This window comes from Grus americana, chromosome 3, assembly GCF_028858705.1.
Source record: "Grus americana isolate bGruAme1 chromosome 3, bGruAme1.mat, whole genome shotgun sequence".
Classification (NCBI taxonomy): domain Eukaryota; kingdom Metazoa; phylum Chordata; class Aves; order Gruiformes; family Gruidae; genus Grus; species Grus americana.
The window spans coordinates 71,644,858-71,668,422 of record NC_072854.1 but is presented as its reverse complement, the minus strand read 5'-3'; the positions used below and the strand labels follow the sequence as shown (position 1 = coordinate 71,668,422).

The 23,565-nt window shown below is 39.3% G+C and overlaps 1 protein-coding gene and 1 non-coding gene across 13 annotated transcripts; both read right to left on the bottom strand.

Annotated features, from left to right (window-relative positions):
• Window positions 1–1,743: 1,743 nt before the first annotated feature.
• Window positions 1,744–21,388, bottom strand: KATNA1 (katanin catalytic subunit A1). 12 transcript variants are annotated; one of them, XM_054819716.1, is made up of 13 exons: window positions 21,311–21,355; window positions 19,199–19,303; window positions 17,144–17,208; window positions 15,990–16,164; window positions 15,119–15,276; window positions 12,618–12,801; window positions 10,929–11,050; window positions 9,454–9,559; window positions 9,053–9,211; window positions 7,834–7,960; window positions 6,116–6,250; window positions 5,708–5,834; window positions 1,744–2,085 (listed from the first exon to the last, which is right to left on the bottom strand). In XM_054819716.1, the coding sequence occupies exons 4-13, from the start codon at window positions 16,158–16,160 to the stop codon at window positions 1,887–1,889; spliced, it is 1,488 nt and encodes a 495-aa protein (XP_054675691.1). In that variant the 5' UTR covers window positions 16,161–16,164; window positions 17,144–17,208; window positions 19,199–19,303; window positions 21,311–21,355; the 3' UTR covers window positions 1,744–1,886. The 12 variants fall into 12 exon arrangements, with proteins under 12 accessions (XP_054675691.1, XP_054675687.1, XP_054675690.1 ...); XM_054819712.1 differs by lacking the exon at window positions 19,199–19,303 and adding an exon at window positions 20,767–20,936 and having other exon boundaries at window positions 21,311–21,348; XM_054819715.1 differs by lacking the exon at window positions 21,311–21,355 and adding an exon at window positions 21,009–21,302.
• Window positions 21,389–21,658: 270 nt separating this feature from the next.
• TRNAG-GCC (transfer RNA glycine (anticodon GCC)) lies at window positions 21,659–21,729 on the bottom strand. The gene has a single exon. It is a non-coding gene; the product is annotated as a tRNA-Gly (tRNA).
• Window positions 21,730–23,565: the final 1,836 nt, after the last annotated feature.

Genomic DNA, 23,565 nt, shown 5'->3' with positions numbered 1-23,565 from the left:
CTAACTACTGCTTTTAAAATGTGGTTTATTTATTTCAGAAGTTCTCAAAATACATCATGCTTCCAGTCTAAGCAGCCCCTCACTGGCCTGCTTCCAAGGACTAAAGCTTGCCTACTTTCCCTTCCTACTCAGGTGACAGACTGAGTATTTTGGTTTGCCTGCAATGAATAGATTTATGAGAAGAAAACTCCTCCTGCAACACAGCTGACAGCTCTATAGTCCTCCTAACATACAAACAGAAAAATAAGTGTTAAGAGAACCCACTCTTCAAAATATTGCATCTTTTTCTTAACTCTGATGCATGTGGCTATCCTTTTGCAAGGAAAGAGATAAATTTGTTTTCCATTTTAGAGATGGAAGCCTATAAATGCACACACGTGTATACTCACCTGGATGTTCTCCCTTCATTTCTGGGCTCTTCATGCCAGGTCCGCCCAGGGATTCGGGAGCTCTCAGCAAGATCCGCATCTCAGTGTCTTACCCGAGCATCTCATCACTGGCTCTGCTCCATGTCCCTTTTCACTGCGTCCACCTGTCACTCACAACATAGCAGTGAATTTTAAGTGTGTTAACAAGATGTTCACAATAGTGGCTTTTGCACAACTGTGTACTTGGGACTCATTTGCCTTCTACTCAGACTGCAAGTTTTCCTTTCCACTGTCATCTGTCCTGCCCATCTGGCTTGCAGCATCTGAAGAGACACATGAGCAGGAATTTCAGAACCAGTTTTGTACAGCACAGATCTACCAGCTGAAGCGAGCCTGGATGTATTTGATTCATGGAAAAGCCCAAAGTTTAGCTGTAAGCAGAACTACAGCTGGCTGCTCTGAGATGAGCTGGCAGGAATAAGCGTTTCCCAAGTAACAGGAGATGGACAGAAGTGATAGATATTTTAGTTACAATGACCACTGTTGAGCAAAATCTAAAATTATGACCTAAATGGAACCGTTCTCAGCAAACCGCTGCTAAATTCTCTTTTTATATTACTTGCCAGGTGGAATGTAGATTTTATATCAGTTGTAAAGTCAGGGTTATGACCAGAAATCAATTGAGCACAAGCATAACGCGCACACTGCCTTCCCAGAACAGCCTTACCAGAATAACTGTGCTGTGTAGACCAGGACCCAACCTACCAGCCTAGAGTTCTGACGCTTACAGTACCACAGAGTCAGGGAGAAACACGCATTTCCGAACTAATGCCAGAAAGCTTTTGTTTTCTCTCAGACTTCCAAGGAGAGACTACACATGTGACTCTGCATCACTGCTGGCTGCACAGTTAGTTTACACTGGCTGGGTGTATTTTAATATTACTTCATAGATACTGTAATAGGCACCGTAAACCAGTGATGATTCTAACCCTTGCTTAAACTTCACTTGCCTCTTTTGACTGTTAGTAGCGCCAGGGTTACTGTTTGAAATCTCAGCCTTTTTACAGGTTCCTTATTAATACCTTAAGAACAGTTTAAGGGTAGAATTCTTTAAGATCAGCTAGCAAAAACAGCTATATAACTGTGCCTTGTTCATCCCATTTTCTGGTTCTCAACATCCCTTACTCATTTAGCAGGGCTAGCTTGGGGATTTTTAACAGCTATTTTTCAAGAGTAAACCTTCTGATGCAAGAGTTCTAGTACTAAATTTAAGTAATTTTAATATCTTCAAGATCAAAGCAAATCTCACCACTATCTTTCACATTTGAGAAAAAATGGGTAGCTTTTGAGCTAGTTCAAAGACAGCTAGACAGAATTTGCATTTTAAAAAAAATTTATTTAGACATCTGTTGCTCTTAAATTACAAAAGTTAAAAAGAGCATGCAGTGCACTGACACACTACTTATTACTTCTAAAGCTGTTTTAAGACGTAAGGTGGCTTCTTCACGGTAAGACAACTCAGCATGATCCAAATTCAACTATCCATTTCTCATATTTCTCAATGTCCGCAGCAGATACAGATTTAGAAACTTTCTTCAAAGCTATTTCAAAGTCTTCCATAGTTGTTGGCATGTGCATTTCATCGCGGGAAAGATTTCTTATTTCTTCTGGCGTCAAGCCTTCAATACGCCTTCTCATAGCCATCAACGATGCATCTCTATTAAGGATTAAAAAAAAAAAGTTACTCAATACAGGATGGCAAGTTCCGTTGTTTGAAAGGCTCAACACAGCATCCCAGTTAAGCTGCTGCATTCAAAAAGATACAATGAAGAATTGCAAACTTTTACAGAAAGATCTTTAAGTGATTATACAACCTACAATACCATTCTATCTCTATTTTTCAAACATGGATTTATCCTCACTGGATCTCTGAATAGCTATTATTCACAGGCTAGGCAAAAGAGGTAAAGACTAACTGATTTATCTAATGCCACTGCATGCCTATGATGTAGCTGCTGTTTATAGTATTTTCAATCAGGAACAGGAACAAGGCAAAGTAATGGTTTCACTCCTCCTACATATAGAAATGGCTGGAATGTTCTGAGTATCTCCTAGTCCAAATAGGAATCCCACATCAAAAGACAGAGGGAATCAACAGTATCCACCTCCAACCTTTACATTCACAGCTAAATGTTAAACTACAAAGTCTGTTCAGCCTGTGCGTCCTCAAACTTCAGGCCTCAATAAGCATTAAGTGTCTTCACAAGCGTGTCTTTCTCTTACTGCATTAAGTTTGACTGCATTTGCACTTCCAGCACTAGTACCAGTAGCAGCAGGTGACAAGCTGGTGAGGTGATAAATGGGTAACACCGAAAGACTAAAGTTCCTGCTAATTCACTGTTATATAGCTTATTATAAGAAGAAAATGCTACTTATTTTGTCTAGCAGTAGAAAAGATGGAAGGGTAATCCTGGTGATAATCACAACAGTATCGTATCATATTAGTAGGTGAGAATCCAAACAGAAAAAACTTCTACATTGTCTTCTAGGAGGATTTAGAAAGATGGTTTCAGCATATTCTGTTTCAGTTCCATCCCCTCCCCCCAAAGGAAACCATAACTGAGAGACTTCACAAATTTACTAAATAATTGTTAGCAATTAGAATGTATAATACAATAACTAGAATTTCAGAACAACCCCAAAAAGTTGCCTCGTTGAACTCCACCTTAGTCAAATATCTCTGTGCTTTGCTCTTGTACCATCATTTGTGAACTGAAAGCCAGGGTTACACAACTGGGCAGGGAGTAGAAGCATCCTATGCATCTAATTTGCCTCCAGACAGCAATTTACAAAAAAAGAAAAAATCCCCCCAAAAAACCCTCAATAATACCAAACCACAGCCCAACCAACCAAAAAACACCCACCATACCCCAACGCACCCACAAAATTAAATTGCAGCTGCCACCACTTTCTTCTGTAAAGTCACTTTGCTGACAAGCATTCGAACATCAACTCTTGGTGCTTTCTCAAAGGCACCCTTAGTGCCTGGAGAAGCACCAAAGCTACATTAAAAAAATAAGCAGCCACCCACTGGAACATGCAGCAGGGGTGAGTTCTGTTCCAAAGGCCTTTCAACTTTTACAGTCCACTCAAAACAGCAATTCAAAGTTCACGCTCACATCTAATATGCTATTTAGATGCATTTCACATTTCCTGAATGTCTTTTTAAAATAGTTTCACCTTCATTTTCCATGGTTATATGCTGACTGTCAGGAACTCTACTGTTATCTCTGACTTGTTTTCACTCTGGCTCAGCAAACTTTGGATTTCACCTCAAATTCTTTGAGGTGGGGAATAATTTGAGCAAACGAGTTCTTGGCTCACTTTTTCTTAAGTTTTGCTTGTGTCACTAGCAAGGACTGTTATTATCTACAAGTTTGAACTTTACTGTGTTTATAAACTCTATGTCTGAAACATAGAAAAGCACTTTTAGATCAGCCATATGTTTTTTGGTCTCAATGTAAATGAAACAATCATGTTTAAGATCTGTTTTTCCTGACAACACTAACAAAGTGTAAATACACAGGCTATTACAAGTACTTTCTTACTAATTTCAAATCACGCGCATCCAAACCCCAGTTTGTCTGGATTTCTGCTTGCTGCCACGTCAGTCATCTCTAAGGAGACCACCACAAATGAAAGACTGGGGTGTTTCTTTGTGGCTGTTTTTGTTTGCATTTTGGTTTTGTTTTTTTTTTTTTTTTTGGACAGTATTTGTACAAATGGATTTTGATTAAAAAGCAACAGTGTGTGTATATGCATATATATGAAATTCACTCAAAAACATTACAAGTATCCTGACTTTTAAACAAGCATATTGATATCCAGTATAAAATTAATTATGAATAATGAATACCGAACAGACCAGAGGAGACAAACTGCAGCTAAAATGCACAAAGCAGCAGGCCAAATAAACTCTCTTTCATATAACATGAACTTACAAGCAAACTCCTTTCAAAGCACAACCAACACCAAGACTGAGCAAAAGAACACCACAAATTCATCTCACAAACCCACAAAGTGAAACAAATCAGCATGACACCGATTCAGAGCAACTGACATACCATTCTTTTCCCAGACACTGTGTAAGGTTTGTTCAGGGAAAAGCACTGAGCCTCTGAACTCTTAGTTCAGCCTTAAGCAACCCTGCTGATAAGAGCCTTTGGTGGCAGTTTTGCGCACAGGCCGCTCGCATTCGTCCCCTGCAGCACACCATGTTGTCCTCTCAGTTGTGCTGAGAAGTGTTTGCAGAGTTGTATTAGGAATCAAGGCAAGAAATGGATCCGCGTTTGAGGAAAGTAATGAGGAAAGTAATTTTAATCCTGAACAGTTCTCTTGCCCTCTTCACAGTACGACCCCACAACAGCTGCGTTGGCACAACTTGGGAGCTCAAGCCTTGCACTGCCATACTTCAGTGCTACCTCCAAAGCCTGAAAGTATAGTTACACAGGTGCTTAGTAGATGACAACAGCACCTTCATAAGTTTCGGTTCTCTGTCCCATACTGCTGATTCCATAATTTGCCACCACTGCAACTGTGCCAGTGCAAGTCTTTAGCTGTAAACCAGATGACTGATAGTAGTCTCTTAAAAGAGCAATCCTTTCCTTCCCTTTTCAAATTTTGAAAGAGAATAAAGATTGGAGGAAGGGTTAGAAGGTATTTTTAGTCAATTATTTCCAGAAGCTAGGTTATAGAATAGGCCCACAAATGATTGTATGCAAACAGTACTGAGAAGAAGGGGAGATGGAGGAGGTAGAAGAAAACTTAAGTCAGCCTCATCACTAAAGCCAACGTGCTAAGCACACAGCTCTTGTACTGTCACACGATATGGTATACCTTGTCTGCGACAGGAAGGAAGAACACTCCGCGTTTTTACTTTAGTTATTCTGGCCTCTGCCACTATCGCCTCTTATACATGGATGTTCTGATCAAGTAGTATAACCTCAGTGGAATGACTGCAACTCTACAAGTTAAAGTACCATCCTGTAGATATTCCTCACGCAAAGAATTTGGTGTAGATGAAAGACCATGGAGTTTTACCTAAATCATAGCTTGTTTAGATTACTATGTTGCAACTGCTCTTCATCATTATTATATGAAAATATCAAATGGAAGTCTAGGTAAATATTAATGCAGTATTTCACCTTTTAGCCACACATAAAAGACAAGTTACAGTCTGTTTTTATCCAACAATTTTAATCATGTAAATTAGTTACTTTACAAACGGTTTTCTCAGAGTTTGCAGCAATAGCAACACAAATGATGCACTGTTAACATACCTGCATACGTTGGTAATGTCTGCACCTGAATAACCCTCCATTTTCTCAGCTATATTTGCAAGGTCAACATCATCAGCCAGTTCCAGCTCTCGCAGATTTATTCTTAGGAGTTCCTCTCTACCTTTTGCTAATCAGAAGCAAGAAGAATAGAAAATTGAGTCTATGCAACTTGCTTTTTGAAGATAAATAACGAATTGAAGAAGGATAAGAGAAGAATGAGAAAAAGGACACTGTGTCTGCTACAAAGGTAAATGTTCAATGTTTAGATTTAACCTGGTCCTGAATTCATAAATGAATTTGCATACAGGTATCAATTAGATTTTAAAACCAGGTGATCAAAACTAAGGGAATATTGATAAAGTTTAGATTTTTGTCTTTTCAACTACTCCTCTCCCCAAGTCTTCATACCTGATGGTAAAGGAATGTAAATTCTCTTTTCTAGTCTCCGTCTTAGGGCTTCATCAATATCCCAAGGAAAATTAGTAGCAGCAAGTACCATGACCATCTTGGAAGGATCATCATTTTCAGCAGCCCCTCCAACACCTGCATTGGAGAAAAGAGGAAGTAAAATGTACATATGGTTTGTGAAATTTCACGTATAGAGAGAACAATAGCCACAATTCTATAATATTAAAGCAGCTACTCTATTGCACTTCAGTGAGTTCAAGTGCAATAGAATCATAAAGTGCAACAGAGTTCAGTTTTTCATCTGTATGACCGCCTGCAAGCAAAAATGGAGACTCGGTTTAATTAGCAGCAGTGGCCTATGCCAGATCAGGAAGCTCCTCTGTATCGTGCCTGGAACGCTTTTATAGCGGAGTTGTTTGTATTTCTTCCATGAGAGTGTCTGAATTTTCACATCAATGTCCTGTAACAGCATGTGAGGAAAAACAAAACAACCCCCCAAAACCATCACCACACCAAAGACCAGACAACACATCCCCCTCTCCCTCAACAGTCATGCAAAAGCAGCGCTACTTCCCTACAAAGTTTCATCACTTCTGAATTCAGGCTAAATGTTTCACACACATAGGTGGATTCTTACAAACTGCTGAAGTGAATGTTTAAATTTGGTGGACTGAATCACAACTTCTCAGAAGTAGAGAACACCTCAGTCTCTAAAGTACTGTGAAACTGCTGCTATATAAAGAATTTAATTTCATTAAACTTGCTACCTTCTGCATTTACTGTTTTTGTTTATAATCATAGGATTGGGATGTGGAATAACCATTGTACCTAGTCTGCTTGCAGATTTGCATATAAAACACCATTTACGAACACTCAAGTAAAAGGACTTCAAATAGTTGTTACTAACAAAATTAGCTTATGTACATGCTTGAGTTATGAGAAAAGCATTACAGCTCTGCTACTATTTAAAAGTCAAACATAAAAGGGTATCAACATCAGAGAACCAGAAATAAGTATACAAATCTTCTGACTCATGGAATTCTATCACAAATTACTCCATAGATTAGCTCTTTTCAGTCACTCCTTTCCTTTTCCCTGCTCACCAAAAGAGTATAAAAAGGATGCCTCTATAGCAACTTTGCACAGTGTTACCTACTTTTAAACTTTGTTGATTTGCAAAATATTAACCAAATAGCTGTAATGAACTCAGTGTTTTAAAAAGATAACTCTCCCAACCACTTCTATAAAAAAAATTGCCTTCATTTTTTTATTTATACCTTTATGAGAAAAAAAAAAGAGATCACAAAAAAGTTAAGCGTAACGATTGCCTTTGAAGTTTAAATTGAAACAGGTGACAGTTCTTTTGAACTACTTTTTATTTGTCTTGGAGAAATAAGTGATATGCTCGGTAAAGATTGAGAAGAGCAATTAATACTGTTTTTCTTCTGCAGTTTTGAAATCTTGTATTCTCCAATGAATCTTCATTATTCTGGGTCAATAATACAAGTCATTGCTAAGATGCTAAGAGATTGTTAAATAATTGGTATCTTTTTTCCTTCCACACTGACAGTTGTAATAGTGCATTTGTATCTTTTTAGCCCAATTTTATGTAAGGCTTTCAAACAAATTGCTTCTTGAGAATGAGGTTTTGATTCCCCCCCCCCCCCCCTCAAGTTTCCTCCAGCAGTTCAGCACTTCCTAGTGCTTAGGTTATTTACCGTCCATTTGAACTAGCAGTTCTGCCTTCACACGTCGGCTAGCTTCATGCTCCTCTGAAGTTCCTCTACGACTACAGATAGAGTCTATCTCATCAATAAATATAGTTGTTGGGGCATAAAATCGAGCCTAAAGAAAGCAAAAGATAAAGCAGAAACTGAAAAGGCAGTCTACTCACATTTAAGAAATTGCAGCATATTCAGAGGTGAGTAATGACACATTTACCCCAAAGAACGAGCTCCTAAGTATCAAACAATATCTAACCTTCCCTCTCTTTAACCATTGCACAACTATAGAGTAGCTGTGCGTTCATTAATAACATTTGAGCAAAACAGTTTTTGGCAAAATCCTATTAATTGTTAGGCCTATAAACAAACGTTTAATAAGCTAAAGGCAGTTTTACATATTGGGAATAACACTGATAACCGTGAAAGGCATCACAGAATGCTTGAATAAGAACACAGTTACAGCTAAGACACCATGATATGGGACCTGTCAAAGAGACAGGTCAACTGCAAAATAACCTTTCCAAAAAGAAATCGAAGACAAGGATATGTGATGTAAAAGCTATTGTCCTACAGCAGTTGAGATGCTGTCCATTATGCATATGTATTTTTGATTGATAGGGATGATATCAACTCATTTAATATGATCAAACTATATTGTAAAAAATCTTTTATTTCCTGATTTTACTGTAATTGCAACTCTGCTGCCCCCTTCAGTACTGGACACCCTAGCAAACACTGCATGCAAACCTGACAACACATAAAAAAGACTACATATTCTGAGCCAATTTCAAGGGTTATGTGCTCTGAAGCAAACTACACTTTAGAAGTCCATTTATTTTAAGCACAAACAAGCAAACACCTACACCACCACCACACGTGCACCTTAAGTGCTCTCACCCACACAGCAATTAGATTCCATCTCCAGTTTTACATTCAAGTGTGTTCTACAGTACTCCTCAGCTTACAGCAAGCTACCTCTAATGTAACAAGCTAACCCTGCAAATAAAGATGACCTCATTTTTCAGTTTTTATAAAGCTATTTAGGAATAACCAGATCTTGAACTGACACAGCCAAATCAGAAGGTCCTAAAGTGTTTGAAGCTTGGAGAGCTGTTTATGTATGCTATGAGTTCTAAATCCTGGCAAGGTTTCACTATTCCAGAAGTAATTCTACTTCATTATCTCACTATTTAAGTTCAGAAACTTCAATCACCATTTCAAACAGTAGACGAACAAGTTTCTCAGATTCTCCTCTGTATTTTGAGGTAAGTGTGGAAGAAGACACATTGAAAAAAGTAGTCTTGCATTCAGTGGCTACAGCTTTTGCCAGGAGGGTCTTCCCAGTACCAGGAGGACCGACCATCAGCACACCCTGTTAAAATGAAAAAGAACCCCTTTTAGGACAAGAATCAACACACAGACAATTTCACAGTTTGTTTAATAGTGTAATATTAAAATACTAGATGTAAACTTTCCCTTGAAAAGTTATTTAGTATTTTGTTACTAAAAAGTGGAAATAATTTATATAAACTGTAAACCACCTGAAATTTCTTGTTCCGCCAAGATCCAATCTCAGAATCCTACTTATAATCACAGGATCAGATTTTTTCATACCTTCCATGGTCTTCTAATTCCCTTAAAAAATTCTGGCATCCACATCGGTAAAACTACAGCTTCCTTAAGCAGCTTTTTGGCTTCTACTAAATCAGCAATGTCATCCCTGACAAGAAAGAGAAAGTTGTTTGACAGATTCAGACAGGCTGCAAAAGAATCAGCCCACAGCTCAAAACAATATGCAATTAAACTTATTGTTATGTAACGGCTCTTCTATAATTCAAGAAAAGGAGTTTGATTTATTTACGTTCTAGTGGCAAAAGCCTACAACAACGACGGTTTGCATCCAGCTGCAGTCTACTAGCTGGATGCAAAAGCAGAGACACAACTATTTCACTAGGGCATGGTTGTTCTTATTCACAGAAAGAATAAGCAGAATAAGGCAAGCTGGTTAAGCTTATGCTAGTTACAGATGATGCTCTCTTCTTCTGCTGGCTGTCCCTGAAACTTAAGTACCAGCTTCCATTGTTACGAGAACAATTCACTGAAGACGAGGAAATGCAGCTGAATTAAAAAGAATTTTTACAATTCTTTTTCAGATTTACAAATGTATTAATTCTTAAGACACCTCATAGGCTGGTCTTATTTTCTTGAGGGTAAGTCTCAGGGCATTCCACTTATCAGCATGTGCCCAAGTAATATTTTGGTTTCAGAACACATCTATATGGAGAATTAGTTTCAAATCTGAAGTTGTAATTTAAGATTCAATATAAAAAACAAAACATATGTTTACATATTAAAAGTGAAATGCATGACAGTTGCATGCATACAAAGTTGTCAGTGGGATTTTCAGGGGTTTTTTAAGGCCTACTTTATTTGTGAGAAGATTTTTGCTCATTTAATCCTCACAAAACGACCTCAGCTTGGAAACATTTGTAACACAAAACAACCTTTGTATAAGGTTTAATATTTAACGCATTTGTGTAAAGGTACTGGCACGTGGTTATATTTTATACTGGCAGTCACATCACATCCAGTAAGATTTCAAAGGGTTCCTATATTGACATAACTTGTTTGTTAATTAGTTTTCTATCTTGTTACGTCCCTGGGTAGCGAAACAGGTTTTTCAATGAAGAGACACTGGCAGACACTAGAATCTTATACATTGCAAAAGAGTATCTCAAAAATTGATTTCAGGACTCTTAGAAAAGTTTGAGGAGCTTTGTATGATCAGGTTGGATGGGGCTTTGAGCAACCTGATCTAGGGAAAAATGTCCCTGCCCTTGGCAGGGGGATGGATGAGCTCATCTTTAAAGGTTCCTTCCAACCCAAATTATTCCATGAATCTATGGGTGGGAAAAAACGTTCTAAAAATATTCAACTGCACAAGACATTTAGTTGCCTATTTAATAAGTAAAGAAAACCTGTAGGTACTTTTTATATATAAGCATGTGCTAAAATACTTAATTCTTGTCATATCGTATAAGAGGAAAAAGAAACACCTCAGAAAGACAGGTAGCTGTATTCAAACTTACCATCGAATGTTGGGATTCTGAGAAATGATATCTCTTTCCAAAGCTTCTACTAAATCTTTATCATATCCAGTACTATCAAATTTCTTTGGTTCAGAGTCTGAAATCTCAGACGTGGATTTGTTCTACATATAAAAGATACAACAATGTAAATACATAACAATGGTTATGCTACTAATGGATTTTTATAACAAGTCCACAATAGCATCATATTTCTAGAAGATGGCAACATAAACCAGCATGAAAATTATGAAGCATCCATACTACTGCTGTACTGCAGGATCTGTATGGTTCACCCAGACTTCTGTACTGTCCTGGTCCCATTTCCTTCTCCCCAAAGCCAGAATGTTGTACTGATGCAGTTTCTTTGCTTTAGTACGTAATCAAAACTGCATACACCTACCCCAGTGTTCGCCTCTTCTCCCATAGAGATCAAAACCTATCTGAGACAGTAGCTGGATAGGGTGAGACTGGATCAGAAAGTGTTACACTGAGCTAGAGTAGCTCAAATCCTGCAAGTATCATAAATACGCCACATATACGGGACACGCAAAAAAAAAAATTAAGCAGGACTTCCATGTGTAGGATGAGCAAGAGTGATCTGCAGAAAGACCACAGAAGCAAAAAAGAGCTAATTAACTGATACAGAAGCACGGACAAGAACAGCAGAGAAGCAACTCTGCAGTAGAGCAGAAGCAAAGAAGCTGCACAGTTGAACAGCAGAGACCATGCAACTGAAAGGAAATAAAATGCACTAGACATACCCCGTTTTTTTATACACTTAACAGCAAGCACTGGTGATGACAGAACGACTGTAAAAAAGAAAAAAGACCTATCCTGTCTCTGTGCGTGTATATCCTTAGTGAGAGAGGATTATCACTCAAAGACAATGTAATTTAGCTCCTAATAAAAGTAGTAGCTTACATAGCTAAACAATTCCACTGTTGTAGTTTATACAATTTCCACAGGCCATGACACCTTGCCACAACATAAGGCTTCTGAAGCTAAAAACTACTACACGGATGTTTGATTTATTCAGACTCTGGAAAACTATGAATTTAGTGTCTTCACTATGATCTCTTACTCTGGTCATCAGCTAAATTTATGGAGACCAGAGAAGAAGCAGAAGTAAAGCACTCATTGCAAAGAATAGATCATAGATCATTTTCTCTTATAAAGTATGTTGGGTTTTTTTTGTTTTAAACTGAAGGGAGTCCGGAGTTAATACCAGATCTCAACCAAAAAAAAAAAAAAAAAAAAAAAAAAAAAGAAGAAAGGTCTCCCTTTAAGATTAAATAAATCTTGAACTGATCTGGAACAGGCAAGTCAATCTCAGTCTAAAAATATATGAAAGCAATTAAAGAACACTTAGGGACATCCCATTTGAATGGGCTCCATCAGGTTCAGTTTCAGTAATTCAGTGGTATACTTTTCAACAAGTATCTCCAAGTTGCAGTAAACAAGCCCACATTTACCAGATCACTTCCTCCAGATGACGGTTTGGTGGGGGTTTTTTTTTTGTGTTTGTTTTTAAATAATTCATAACCAAGACTGTCCATAAACCCTTACAAGGCAAGATTCAAATCAGCATGCTGAATTCAACAGTAGAAACATTTTATAGGCATCTATATTTATAATACACCCAAGAAAAGACTGAATTTCTCAGCTTCATGAAGTTATTTGCAAGCTTACCTTTTCCTCTTTTCCTTTATTTTGCTGATCTTTTTTTTCCCGGCTGCGGACCGCCTTCCCTTTATCACTGGGATTTCGAGAGGATGGACGGTGAGGGCCTCTGACAGCTGCACTTATACGATTATTGTGACCTCTGCAATCACTGCACTGAGCAGACTGACGTTTTCTGGGTCCTGGCGAAGGTCTAATTAGTTGTAACATATGCAAAAAGCCTCAGTGTAAAGTCACTGGTGAGCACTACAAATCAAGTGGTTACAAACTGAAAAGCCATTTTGCTCAAGATAAAAATCTGTATGTCAGAAACAAGACAGACATTTTTAGATAAGTCACTAAAAATCCATTTTCCCTTTGCCACAAGCTCAGGGCTCATTTGCTTAAAACAAGCCCCTTGCTTTGTATATTTCATAAGTAATCCTACTATTATGGAGCTTAGAAAAAACCCCAACAACCCCCAATATATTTTCTCCTTATCACAATGGTCCTCACTCTCCTACCCCAAGAAATGTAAAGGTTTCTTGGGAATGACAGTTTTATTTTCACTTCCTGGGAAAGCAAGTGTGTGAACCCTCCAGTTGTTTGAAACTAGACTACTTTTAGAAGCACATATGAATAAACCAGTATCGTGACTGGTATTATGGATTTCTTCTTTAAAATTCAGTTTCTTCTCCATACAAAGCCATTACTCTCATAGATACTCTTTTTCCATGAGCCTTCCTAAAATTCCAGCATTAATAAGCTATCAGTCAAGTTTAAGTTCAGAGATATTTCTAGAGAACAGAAAATGGAAGACTCTGACTTGGAGAGCTTTCACTTGAACTAGAAGATGTGTTTTGACGTATCATTCAAGATGTATCAGGATCCACTACCTTCATAAAAGTTGTCTTTAACTGATTCACAGCAGCAAGTTTGTGAGAACTGTACATATGTCTTCAGGGTGAAATGCATATTAGGCAACACGTACATGCTAATGATAAGATCATAAGTGTAAAAGTCTATCTACCAACCTACACATTTATTTATGATCACCTAGCTACCTCTGAATTCCACCCCAAAGCTGAAAAGAAAGTGTGTGTGAAAATAAATAGTGTGCTTACACATCTAATTTCCACCTAAAATTGTGAGTTCTGCTATCTCAGTATAGGAATTTACTGTGGTTATTCCAACACAATATGGCCCAAGTTTTCACTGTGGCTTTTTCATATTACCACAACTCAGTACTTCACCAACTGGCAAGATAAATGGGACAGAAGCAGTTATCTCAAGTTTTTCCCTTTTTAGAAACATGAGTTTGTGTATCTCTTCTCTAGAAAGCTTCAAAGCATTAGGAAAGTTCTACCTCCCAAACTCTATTCTTCCAGAAGGTTTGAATGAAATTGGCTAGCAGTGTTCCAAAGTTATTAAATGAGATAAACAGAAGCAGTGTAATCACACAAGACCCATTTCTTTCAGAAAGCAGGCTTAAAATAAATCAATTAAAATAGTACCTGTAAAGACTAAAGTTATCCATCTGTGAGAAACAGCTTGGAAGTTCAAAGCCTCAAAGAACAGTTTGACAGCACAGCTAAGCTGATCTAACAGTCACTTTCTGTCAAAATGCACAGTTCCATGTCTGCTTTGCATGCGCTCCTGTTCCCTCCTTCATGCTACCACTGGCAGGTGTTAGAACCTCCTGTTAATCAGTTCAGATAGCTAATCTCAAGAAAAAAAAAAAACACAACAAAAGCCAAACAAACTAAAAGCCAAACAAAAAAACCTACTAGCCCCACAAAACATTGTCTTTTTTGCCTGTTCAGCACCCTGAACCAGCTAATCAAGGACAACAAAGACAAAAGTGAAAAAAAAAAAAAAACACCTTAGGCAACCGTGGAGGGTAGTACTATCGTTTCAGCAGGACCTACATTGTCAAACCACACCACAAGGCCTTGGTTTCGCTGACACTAACCCAGTATAATTCAAAACTACATCTGAAATAAGCAGGCTTGCCTGCAGCTGTTTGTCTCCACCCCTTCCCTTGAGCTTATGCTACCCTAGCTGACCAGTTCATGAAGAAGATGAGGGAACCACCTTGTCACACAAAAGGAACTGAGCTTGGACACTTGTAGATTTTACCGTTACTCTGATAATATGTCTTCATCCTTTTAAGATGAGCTACATGCACAATCATTTTAAAGTTGATGAGAAGATCAGTTCAGGAATAGAGTTGAGCTTCCATGGAATGACAAGATCTTAAGTTGGGGGGGGGGGGGGGGGAGAGAAAAGGTCAAAAAAAAAAGAAAAACAAAAAGCTTGACATGAGTCAAGCTTATATAAGCTAAAAACCCCAGAATGTTCTGAAGTAGGCTGCCTCAAAATGGCATCTCCTTCACCACAAATGGTGGCAAGCTGCAGATGCAAGTGTTACACATCTAAGTTCTCGAACAAAAATTACATAGGAATAGGCTGAAGTCAAAGCACACTTTGCCCTGACAAATGTTAATTTACGTCTTCAGATTTCCTCTTACCTACGTTCAGCAGGTACTGGCAAAGACCAGACTTCCGCATCATGAGCTGGTAATTCTTGTTGTGAAGCTTTCAATGGAGTACTGTCTAGTTTAAAACTCTCTAGTGTTTTCATTATATCTTTCACATGCTTAGCTTCCACACTTATCTCCTGCCAAACCTGATTAAAAAAAAAAAAGTAGATTAAGCACACTGCAAATGAGTTTGTAACAGTCCTCTGTTCAAGTCCATGTAATGCCTGGATGGATTACACAAGGTTTCACAAGCTACCTGATTCTACTTCAATAGACAAGAATAACACACATCAGATCTTCAGAAGGTTTTTTTGCCTTCCTCAGCACATTTAAAGAATAAACAAATAGATTTTGGATTTAAAAACAAAGAGACTTTTGACAGATTTTGTATATTGAACAAGTATGACAGAAAAGAGCGCAACCTAATAGATTGCATGTCAATGAAAAAAATGGTTTGTTTTAAGGATAAATTAACATGGTGTCCACAACTCAGTTTCTATTAAGGATCTATCTATAAGTCACACTACTAAAACACTGAGAGGGAAATAAGACTATTTAAAATGATACCAGCCTAAAAAACTTCAGCATAACAGGGGCACTCATCAGCAAGAAGCTGACAAGCCAGACAGTGCACTGGCTCCCCAGGGCTGTGTTCCATTGCCTGTTTTGTCATTGTTAGAGCAAGAAGTCATAAAGAAGACTTCAATAAGTCTATATAACAACAAAAAGCCTAGTATCTAACAGCACAGTTTATCAGAGAATGGTGTTAGTATTTTTATACTTTTATTTACCATAAGATAGGCAATTTTTGCCTCTTTAATGCTTTTCCCTCAAAACATCCCAGAAAAGGACTTTTTACCTGTTGCCATTTCTGTTGCAGATATGTATCTCTGACAGAGTAGAGGTACTTATTCATTTGGTCAAGAACTCCCTGGTAGTAGACCATCGCAGAGTCATAATTTCCCAGTAAGGCATATTCACGGGCCAGCTTTACATTCTCACTGATCATAACAAGGCTCATGTTCAACATGAAGCTGAAAAAATATAGGAAATATTAAAGGAAAAAAATTAAATCCCAGGACCAGAACAAATTTTTGCAACTATTTTCATAGGCTCATTACCTCATTTGGCATATCAAAATATAGAAGCTGGAAATATACTGGTTAGAAAAAGGTCCTAGAACAAATGTCATCCACATAAAAAGATAATTATTTCTCTATTACTAGACAGGAAACACTTCATAGAATTGTTTTATGCAATGAAGATTCCGTTGAAAAGTATATACAAGATATGCAGATCTAAATGCACTGTTGCAAGCCACAATTGCATACTCTCCTTCTCTCTTTATTCTATTGTAAGATAATTTGCTATTTTACTGTTAGCACTACAACATCGTCCATACTGTAATGGCCTGTGGTTTTAAAAAAAATACAAACAACAGACCAAAGCCCTTCTTCCAGATGCATTAAGTTTTGTTAAATTTATATGCATGGAAAGGAAAAAAAAAAAAAAAAAGATCTAACAGTCTGATTTTGCCTTGTGGAGAACACTATTTTTCCATTTGTTTGATTTAATAATTCTTCAGTTTTATTTAATGTTTCTTTGAAACAAATATCTGCCTTCCATGCCCAGCTTGCACCTTCCTATCACCATCATTTTTACACTTAAACTCTTGAAAAAAGTGGAGACTGCTAAGTTATTGCTGAAATGTAAGGAAAGGCCACAATTAAACATTTAGCATGTAGCTAGCCACTTTAACACATTGGTCAAATCATGCTACTTTTCCCCATTTTTTTTTTTTTGAGCAAACATCATGGACTGACCATTTCCACTTTGTAGCATTAGCAGAATCTGCACTTTCAGATTAGAATAGCACAGAATTATTATTTATATAAACACAGTAATAAGTAGAAGCAGTAAACTTATTCTTTATAGTCACCACTGTCCATAGAGCAGTTGTCCTATGTTCTTATCCATTACTTACAGATCCCACCCCCTTCTTCTCTAAAATACCTGCACTGTGTCCACTTTTTCTGTCTCTTGCACACCAAGGATTTCCCCACTCTCCTCCCAATTTCCTAGAACCAAGCACAGAAAACATTAAAATAAGCAAATAAACATGCCTGTAAGAGCCTCGTCTTGCTCTCATTTCGGTACCTGTACTCAGTACTAGTAAGAAGCCATTGCAGACAAGCAATTACGACTAAGCCCTGGGATGAAGCATACTTGATACAGATCAACTATTTAAAGAATGTAAGAGGTACTAAACTCACATGCGCAATAAACAGACTTAAGACTGAACACATTTCAAGACCAGGTCATGGTCAAATTCAGATGCATTATCAGAGGTTTCAGAAGCCACACTCTGCACGCACCAGACAATCTATTGCTAAAATATTAGCTCCTCATTGTAAAGAGGGGCTGCTAAGTATAAATTAAATGTTTTAAGATTTCCATTCTTTTTCCCGTCCCTTCCCAAGCAGCTTTATGCACAGCACACAGCTGATCCATTCCTGAGCCAACATCCTCTTCTTTTTTGCTTCCTTCCTCTTCCTTCCCCAGTGTCCCTTGAAGCAAATAGCTGCTGTGAAAAGTTTCAGCCCAAACAGCAAAACTCTGGCAGCAGCAGAGCTGAAGACAGGCCTCTGACAGCCCACACCCATCCATGCAGAAGGGATCTGTGGGGTTGAGTCTGGAAACCTGTTATCATAAGAAGCTACACTATATAATCTCACTCTGGCCAGAGACTTGCTGAGCTGGCCATGATATCTACAAGCAGATATAGTTAATGTGACCAGCAACTACAAAGACTGCCATATCCCAGGCTAATTAGGCTTTCGAGACACAGTTTGGCTTGGATTTTTGTAGGTTTTTACCTCAGGAGAAAAAGCCTGAAGATGTTTGTCAACTGCTATATGGATCATCACATAGATATTACCGAAGTTTTTCCTGCTATGTTTAGGAGCAAGCTTTTCCACTCCTGCTCATCCTACCAGATACACCTGTTTCCCTGTCCTGAGAATTCAAACTGATGACTAACACTACTGAAATCACAAGTTGAGCAAGACGCTAATAAACATTTTAAAAAAATCAAGTAATAGCAAGTTACTAAAGCCAAACTAGACTTTCAAACACAAAGAGAAGTCATAGATAACTTTTTTTATACTGCATGCTGTAGAGCAATCCAAGTAGAACAACAATTCTGTTTAAATATCCAGAAAAAAAAAGTAACTTGTAAGAGTAGTTTTCATCTGGAAATGTGAAAATAATAAGAATGAAAAAAAAACCTAAAGAGGTTAAGTCAGAAAGATACGAAAGCTTGGGACAAAAATGACAGTATTGCACACAGCAAAAGAGTAAATGTGATTTTCAGGTGAGAGAAGACAGAGAAAGGAAGGACAGAAAGGAGAAACACACACAGAAGAAGAATGAGCTAACATCTCATATGGGGAAAAAAAAAAAGAAAGAAGGTGTTCACAAATTTGTAATGCTTCCAACATAACCAAAACTAGTAATTCCAATGAAAACTCAGGAATCCATCTGTTTCATCAGTGGTATTGAAAATGCAAGAGAACTTAGTTTAAACTAGAAAATCAATTTAATTTGTTGCTTCATGCTGAGTCATAAGAGGAGAAGAGCTTGAAGTGGCTTCCAAATACAAGGCTCTTGTGTACAAGTGGGGCAGAAAAAGCTGCTGACTCTGCTTATGTCTGGACATGCCACTGCTGCCGCCACTTGAATTGAGGCTGTGTGAGAGCTGATACACTAATGTGAGTCTATAGGCTTACTGCACCTGTAACTGAAGATGCTGAAGCAGTTCTAAGACTGGGGGGGGGGGGGGGCAGGGCAGGGGGGAGGACTGAACTTGGAGTATTAATCTGAAACCAGATTAAGGATTGCAGCAGAAAGTCATAGCAGAGTGTGGCAGCTCAGAGCAGGGTGTAAGACACATGTGGGAGAGGCATTGAGTGTGCACAAATCCAGAGTTAAACCAGACCTGAAGGAATGAATAAAAACCCCAAAACTAATCCTGCAGCATTTAATAATTTTTAAAGTATTTACAAATACCTCGTACTATCACATAACAGGATGTCAAAGCAGCAGGGCTCCGCTTATTGGCTATGACCTTTCCATGAATCATGCTCAGTGAAGTTATCTATGTTCCAACAGCAACTGAAATAGTAATGAGCTCGTAACGTTTACAACGAGCAGGATGTAACACAAATAACCTAAGCACTTTGTCTTGTAAGTTTAATTCTACACTGCATACAAACACACACATTTCACAATAAGAATACCCACACTCTACACTAGCTGTGAGTATTTACAGTTTCCTGAAATTAACACAATAGAAATCCACCAAATTAACCCATTTCTAGTAACAGAATACGTTTTATCATTTGCTCCAAGCATCTAAAATATTCCAGTTTGGGACACCCAAGAGCAGCGTGGGTTGAAACCTAACAAAGTTTCCAGATACCTACAGCTTTTGACAATGAGGTTTTGGAACTTATTTTTATATTTTATTTTAAAGATAACAGCCTGATCATCATCAAGAAAACAGGGGGGATAAAGTCATTGTGGAAAACGTGATGTAAGAAATTATCATAAGGAACAACTTTTAAGTAATTTCTGCTCGCATTCATACATTAGAATTTGGGAAGCCAAAACCAAACACAGTATCAATCCTGTTTCACAAAGAAATCCCCCACAACTTTAAATAAATAAAAGAAGAGATCAATATGCAGATGTTGGGATGGAACATTAAAGTTGGGGTCTATCGGTTAATACAGTGGACCCATCAGCTACTCTGCCGACTCAGAGAACAGCACAAGCCAAACAAGGAAAATACCTCCCAAGAGTCCTTCAATCCATCCTTAATGTTTGCATTACGCCAGAGCCTGTATTTTGGCAAAGCGTACATGTTTCCATTATTTCAGCCTGCTACATAGGCTCTGACATCAAAGCAACCAGGTAAATTTTGGGAAGTTCTCTCAGCAAGCCAGAAGACAGAAAAAACCCACTGAAGTAACAGTTTTCAGGAATCAATTTTTATAGATGACATGGTGGTCTGTGATTGGACTGCATCATCTCCAAACTCCTTTCCAGCTCTAATATCCAACTTCATAACATCAACTCCCAGCAACACTTGGTATCAACAAGCGATTGTGTTAATTACTTGGGAAATACTAGAGTTGCCAGACTTACTGGATACTAAACAAACTGGTTCTCATCCACTTATTGTATTTAACAGTAACGGTAGCAAAAGAAAAGCCACCAGCAACCACGAACATAAGCACACTTAGCTGTTTGTGCAAAAAAAAAAAAAAAAAAAAAAAAAAGAGATACATTGTTGACATGATTTTATGTTTTCAAGGTTAAGCCTTTCAAAAGACTTAAAAAAAATAATCGTCTTACTCCTCATTTCATAGGGGCTGGCATTCTTTTAAATGGTTACCATTAAATTAGCAAGCTTCTCAGAAAATTTAGAAAGGTCTGCAGCAGAATGGATCTCCAGAATGGATGCCTACTGCTTCTCTCTGCTTGGAGAGAAAACTAGCATAACTGCAAAATGCTTACTTCATTAAGAAAAACAAAAAATCAAACAGGTGAAGGGGGAAGGGAGAAGTACAAACCAGAGCGCGGTGCTGGAACCAGTGCCACTGGTGCCGCACCACAGCAGCCCCCCCCCGGTCCGACTCCCTAGGGGCACGGTGCCGAGCAGCCATACACCTGCAGGCAGTCGCGTTTCGATGACTTCAGGGACGCCACGACGATGCCCCGTACAGCTCCCAGCACGTGTAAGCTACACCAGTAACATAAGACCGACAGTGTAATGGTCACGGGTGTCACGACAGCAACGACGGCAGCGACTCACTCTCCAAAAGCAGCTCCCGGTCTCTGGGCCGCGGGACAGAGGAGCCGATACCCTCCTCCCACCCGGGTGGAGAGGTGCCCGGGTCCCTTCAGAGCGGCCCACGCCACAAGAGGCGCGGCCGTCGCCCCTCGCCTCAGGCCGGCAGTCCCTCGCCTCAGGCTGAGCAGGGGCAGCGCACGGCCCCTGGGAAGCGAAGCGGGGCGGGGGCGGGGCGGGAGCGGATACCCCGCAACGGCCACACCGGTGGCGAGGCGGACAGCCTGGCCGCCACAAGGAAGGAAGATACCGCGAGTCTCTCTCACTCACTCCTCTCCAGAGCTCGGCCCCACCGCAGCAGCTCCCAGCAACCACGACCCCTCCGCTTACTTCCTCCCCCTTCCTCCTACAGTGACGCTAACCCCACCCCCGGCCTTGCCCGCCTCCTCCCGCCGCCGGCGGCAGTTTGAAGGCAGATCCGGCTGCGTCATTTCCAGCCCGGCGAGACGGCGGTCTGCGGGGGGTGAAGGTCCGCCCAACCTGGGCCACAACACGGTGGCTATGTTAGCATTATTACTGACAGCGATAGGCTATTTTTGTTAATTTTGAAATTTAAAAAAAAAAAAAAAAGGATGGGGAGAGAAATAAGTGGGAAGAAAAAAAGAAACCGCAACTGCATTGGCCGGGAATCGAACCCGGGCCTCCCGCGTGGCAGGCGAGAATTCTACCACTGAACCACCAATGCCTGTACAAGTCATCCCCGCCTGAGTCAGTCGAAGATTACATGGGCGGACTGCGCATGCGCCGCCGCGGGTTTTCAAATGGTCGCGGCGGGGCGGGCCCGCCCCGCCGCGACCGTTTGAAAACCCGCGGCGGCGGTTGGGGGTGGGGAACAGCCCTATTTGTTTTTAAGGGGGATTAAATGTATTCCCAGAGGTACCTTGGCAATCTTAAGGATTTCAGTTAGATTAGAAATGTTGCTGTGAAATACCATTTGATTTTTAACTATGTATTTAGCATAGGATCCGCGGTGAAAGCCGGTACGAGTTGCCACAGGCGTAACCTGACAGTAGCGCTTGAGAGGCCTGAGAGCACAGATAGGCCAGAAAAAAGCAAGTTTATACCTCCGAGGAGGAAAGATGTAGCATGGTGAGGAATCAGGTGCTACCAGCACAGAACGGACCCGGGATCAATCGATGAACAGGGGCTTCATTCAGCTATTTAGCTTCTATAACTTGCAAAGATGAGTTTTGCCTAGTGAAGAGCATGCATCGGTTCCCCCCCTCCCCGAGTCACATATTGTGACGGTCTCCAGCTCTTCAAACCGGTATAAAGCATGTTGTTCTGGGAAAGGAAACACTACATACTACAGGTCTTAGGAAAACGGTATCCTGAGCTTGGTAAACCCCTGGAAACTGTCCTTGAGTATGGTGTCCCTGATGGAGCAGTAACTTATCGCCTGTCTAAACAGACTCAACTGCTTAGCAACAAATAGGATCTAAAGGTTGGGCACAACGCAGCAGGTTTATGATAGTCCATTAGGGTGAACTCAGAAGACCTGCAGCATTACTTAGCCTTTTAATTAAGTTTATCACATCCATTCTTACATACATTTTTATCCATTTCACATTTTAAAATTGGCAACTTGAGTCTATTCCTTAAACAAGTTAATTTAAGACAATCATTTCTGCATTACTTCAGCTATAAGATTAAGATGGTGAGTTTCTAAAATTCTAAGTATTACTTTATCACATCGCTTGGTTGATGAGAGCTGAAGGGATTACCCTTCTGCTATTTGTGGGTGGTTAATGAACAAAAAGTGGTGCTGCACTTCTACCCTGCCACCCCCCCCAAACCAAAGGTAGAAGAATTAGGATGTAATATAGTCTCTGCAGTAAAACACGAGTTTCTGCATCAGCAGTTTGAGATGTGCACTTGAAGTGGACTTTCTGAAAAACATTTTTCCCTCCTAATAAACACAAAAGCTATGATCTGTTGTCTTAGCTCTCTTAAGAAAAGGAATAGCTTCATGATACATAGTGTATGCATAATAACTAACTAAGATTTAATTATTTTTATGAAAGAGGCAGCAGAGGACAAGGAAAGCACCTATAAATCGAACTCTTGAACATCAAAATGTATACTTTTGAGAACAGGTTACAAACATGAGATGATAGCTAAGTACAATAACATTTCTGTTAAACGTATGCAAATTTTTTGTTAATCAGCAGAGCTGTTGCAGCATGAAGTGGACTTGGGGGACAGGGGTGTGAAGGAGGAAAGAAAAATACATGCATTCGGGTAGCTAATGTTCACATTTCATATTTGATTAGCCAAAACAAGAATTTTATTTTCACTTCTTACAGATTCATTGCATTTTTCATTACCCCAGGAAATGTTACACTACAGAAACTGATTCTGAGAAAACAGAAACAGCTTCTAAAACTCAGAAGGAATGCCATTGACTACCAGCAGCTGATAATTTAGTCAGGCTGTTCACAAGTGCTGGGAAGTCATTCTCTTATTCTGAAGTAACTTTTAAACAAGTGTCAACACAGCCATCCACTCACGTCCCCCAGGT

Coding starts and splice junctions, on each gene's coding strand:
- KATNA1 (XM_054819712.1), bottom strand. CDS start 20,859: ATGGCTGCTCGGCACCGTGCCCCTAGGGAGTCGGACCGGGGGGGGGCT. Junction 5,835..6,115: donor TTACATTCCTTTACCATCAG/GTATGAAGACTT, acceptor GCTTCTGATTAG/CAAAAGGTAGAGAGGAACTC. Junction 2,086..5,707: donor GACATTACCAACGTATGCAG/GTATGTTAACAG, acceptor AATCCTTAATAG/AGATGCATCGTTGATGGCTA.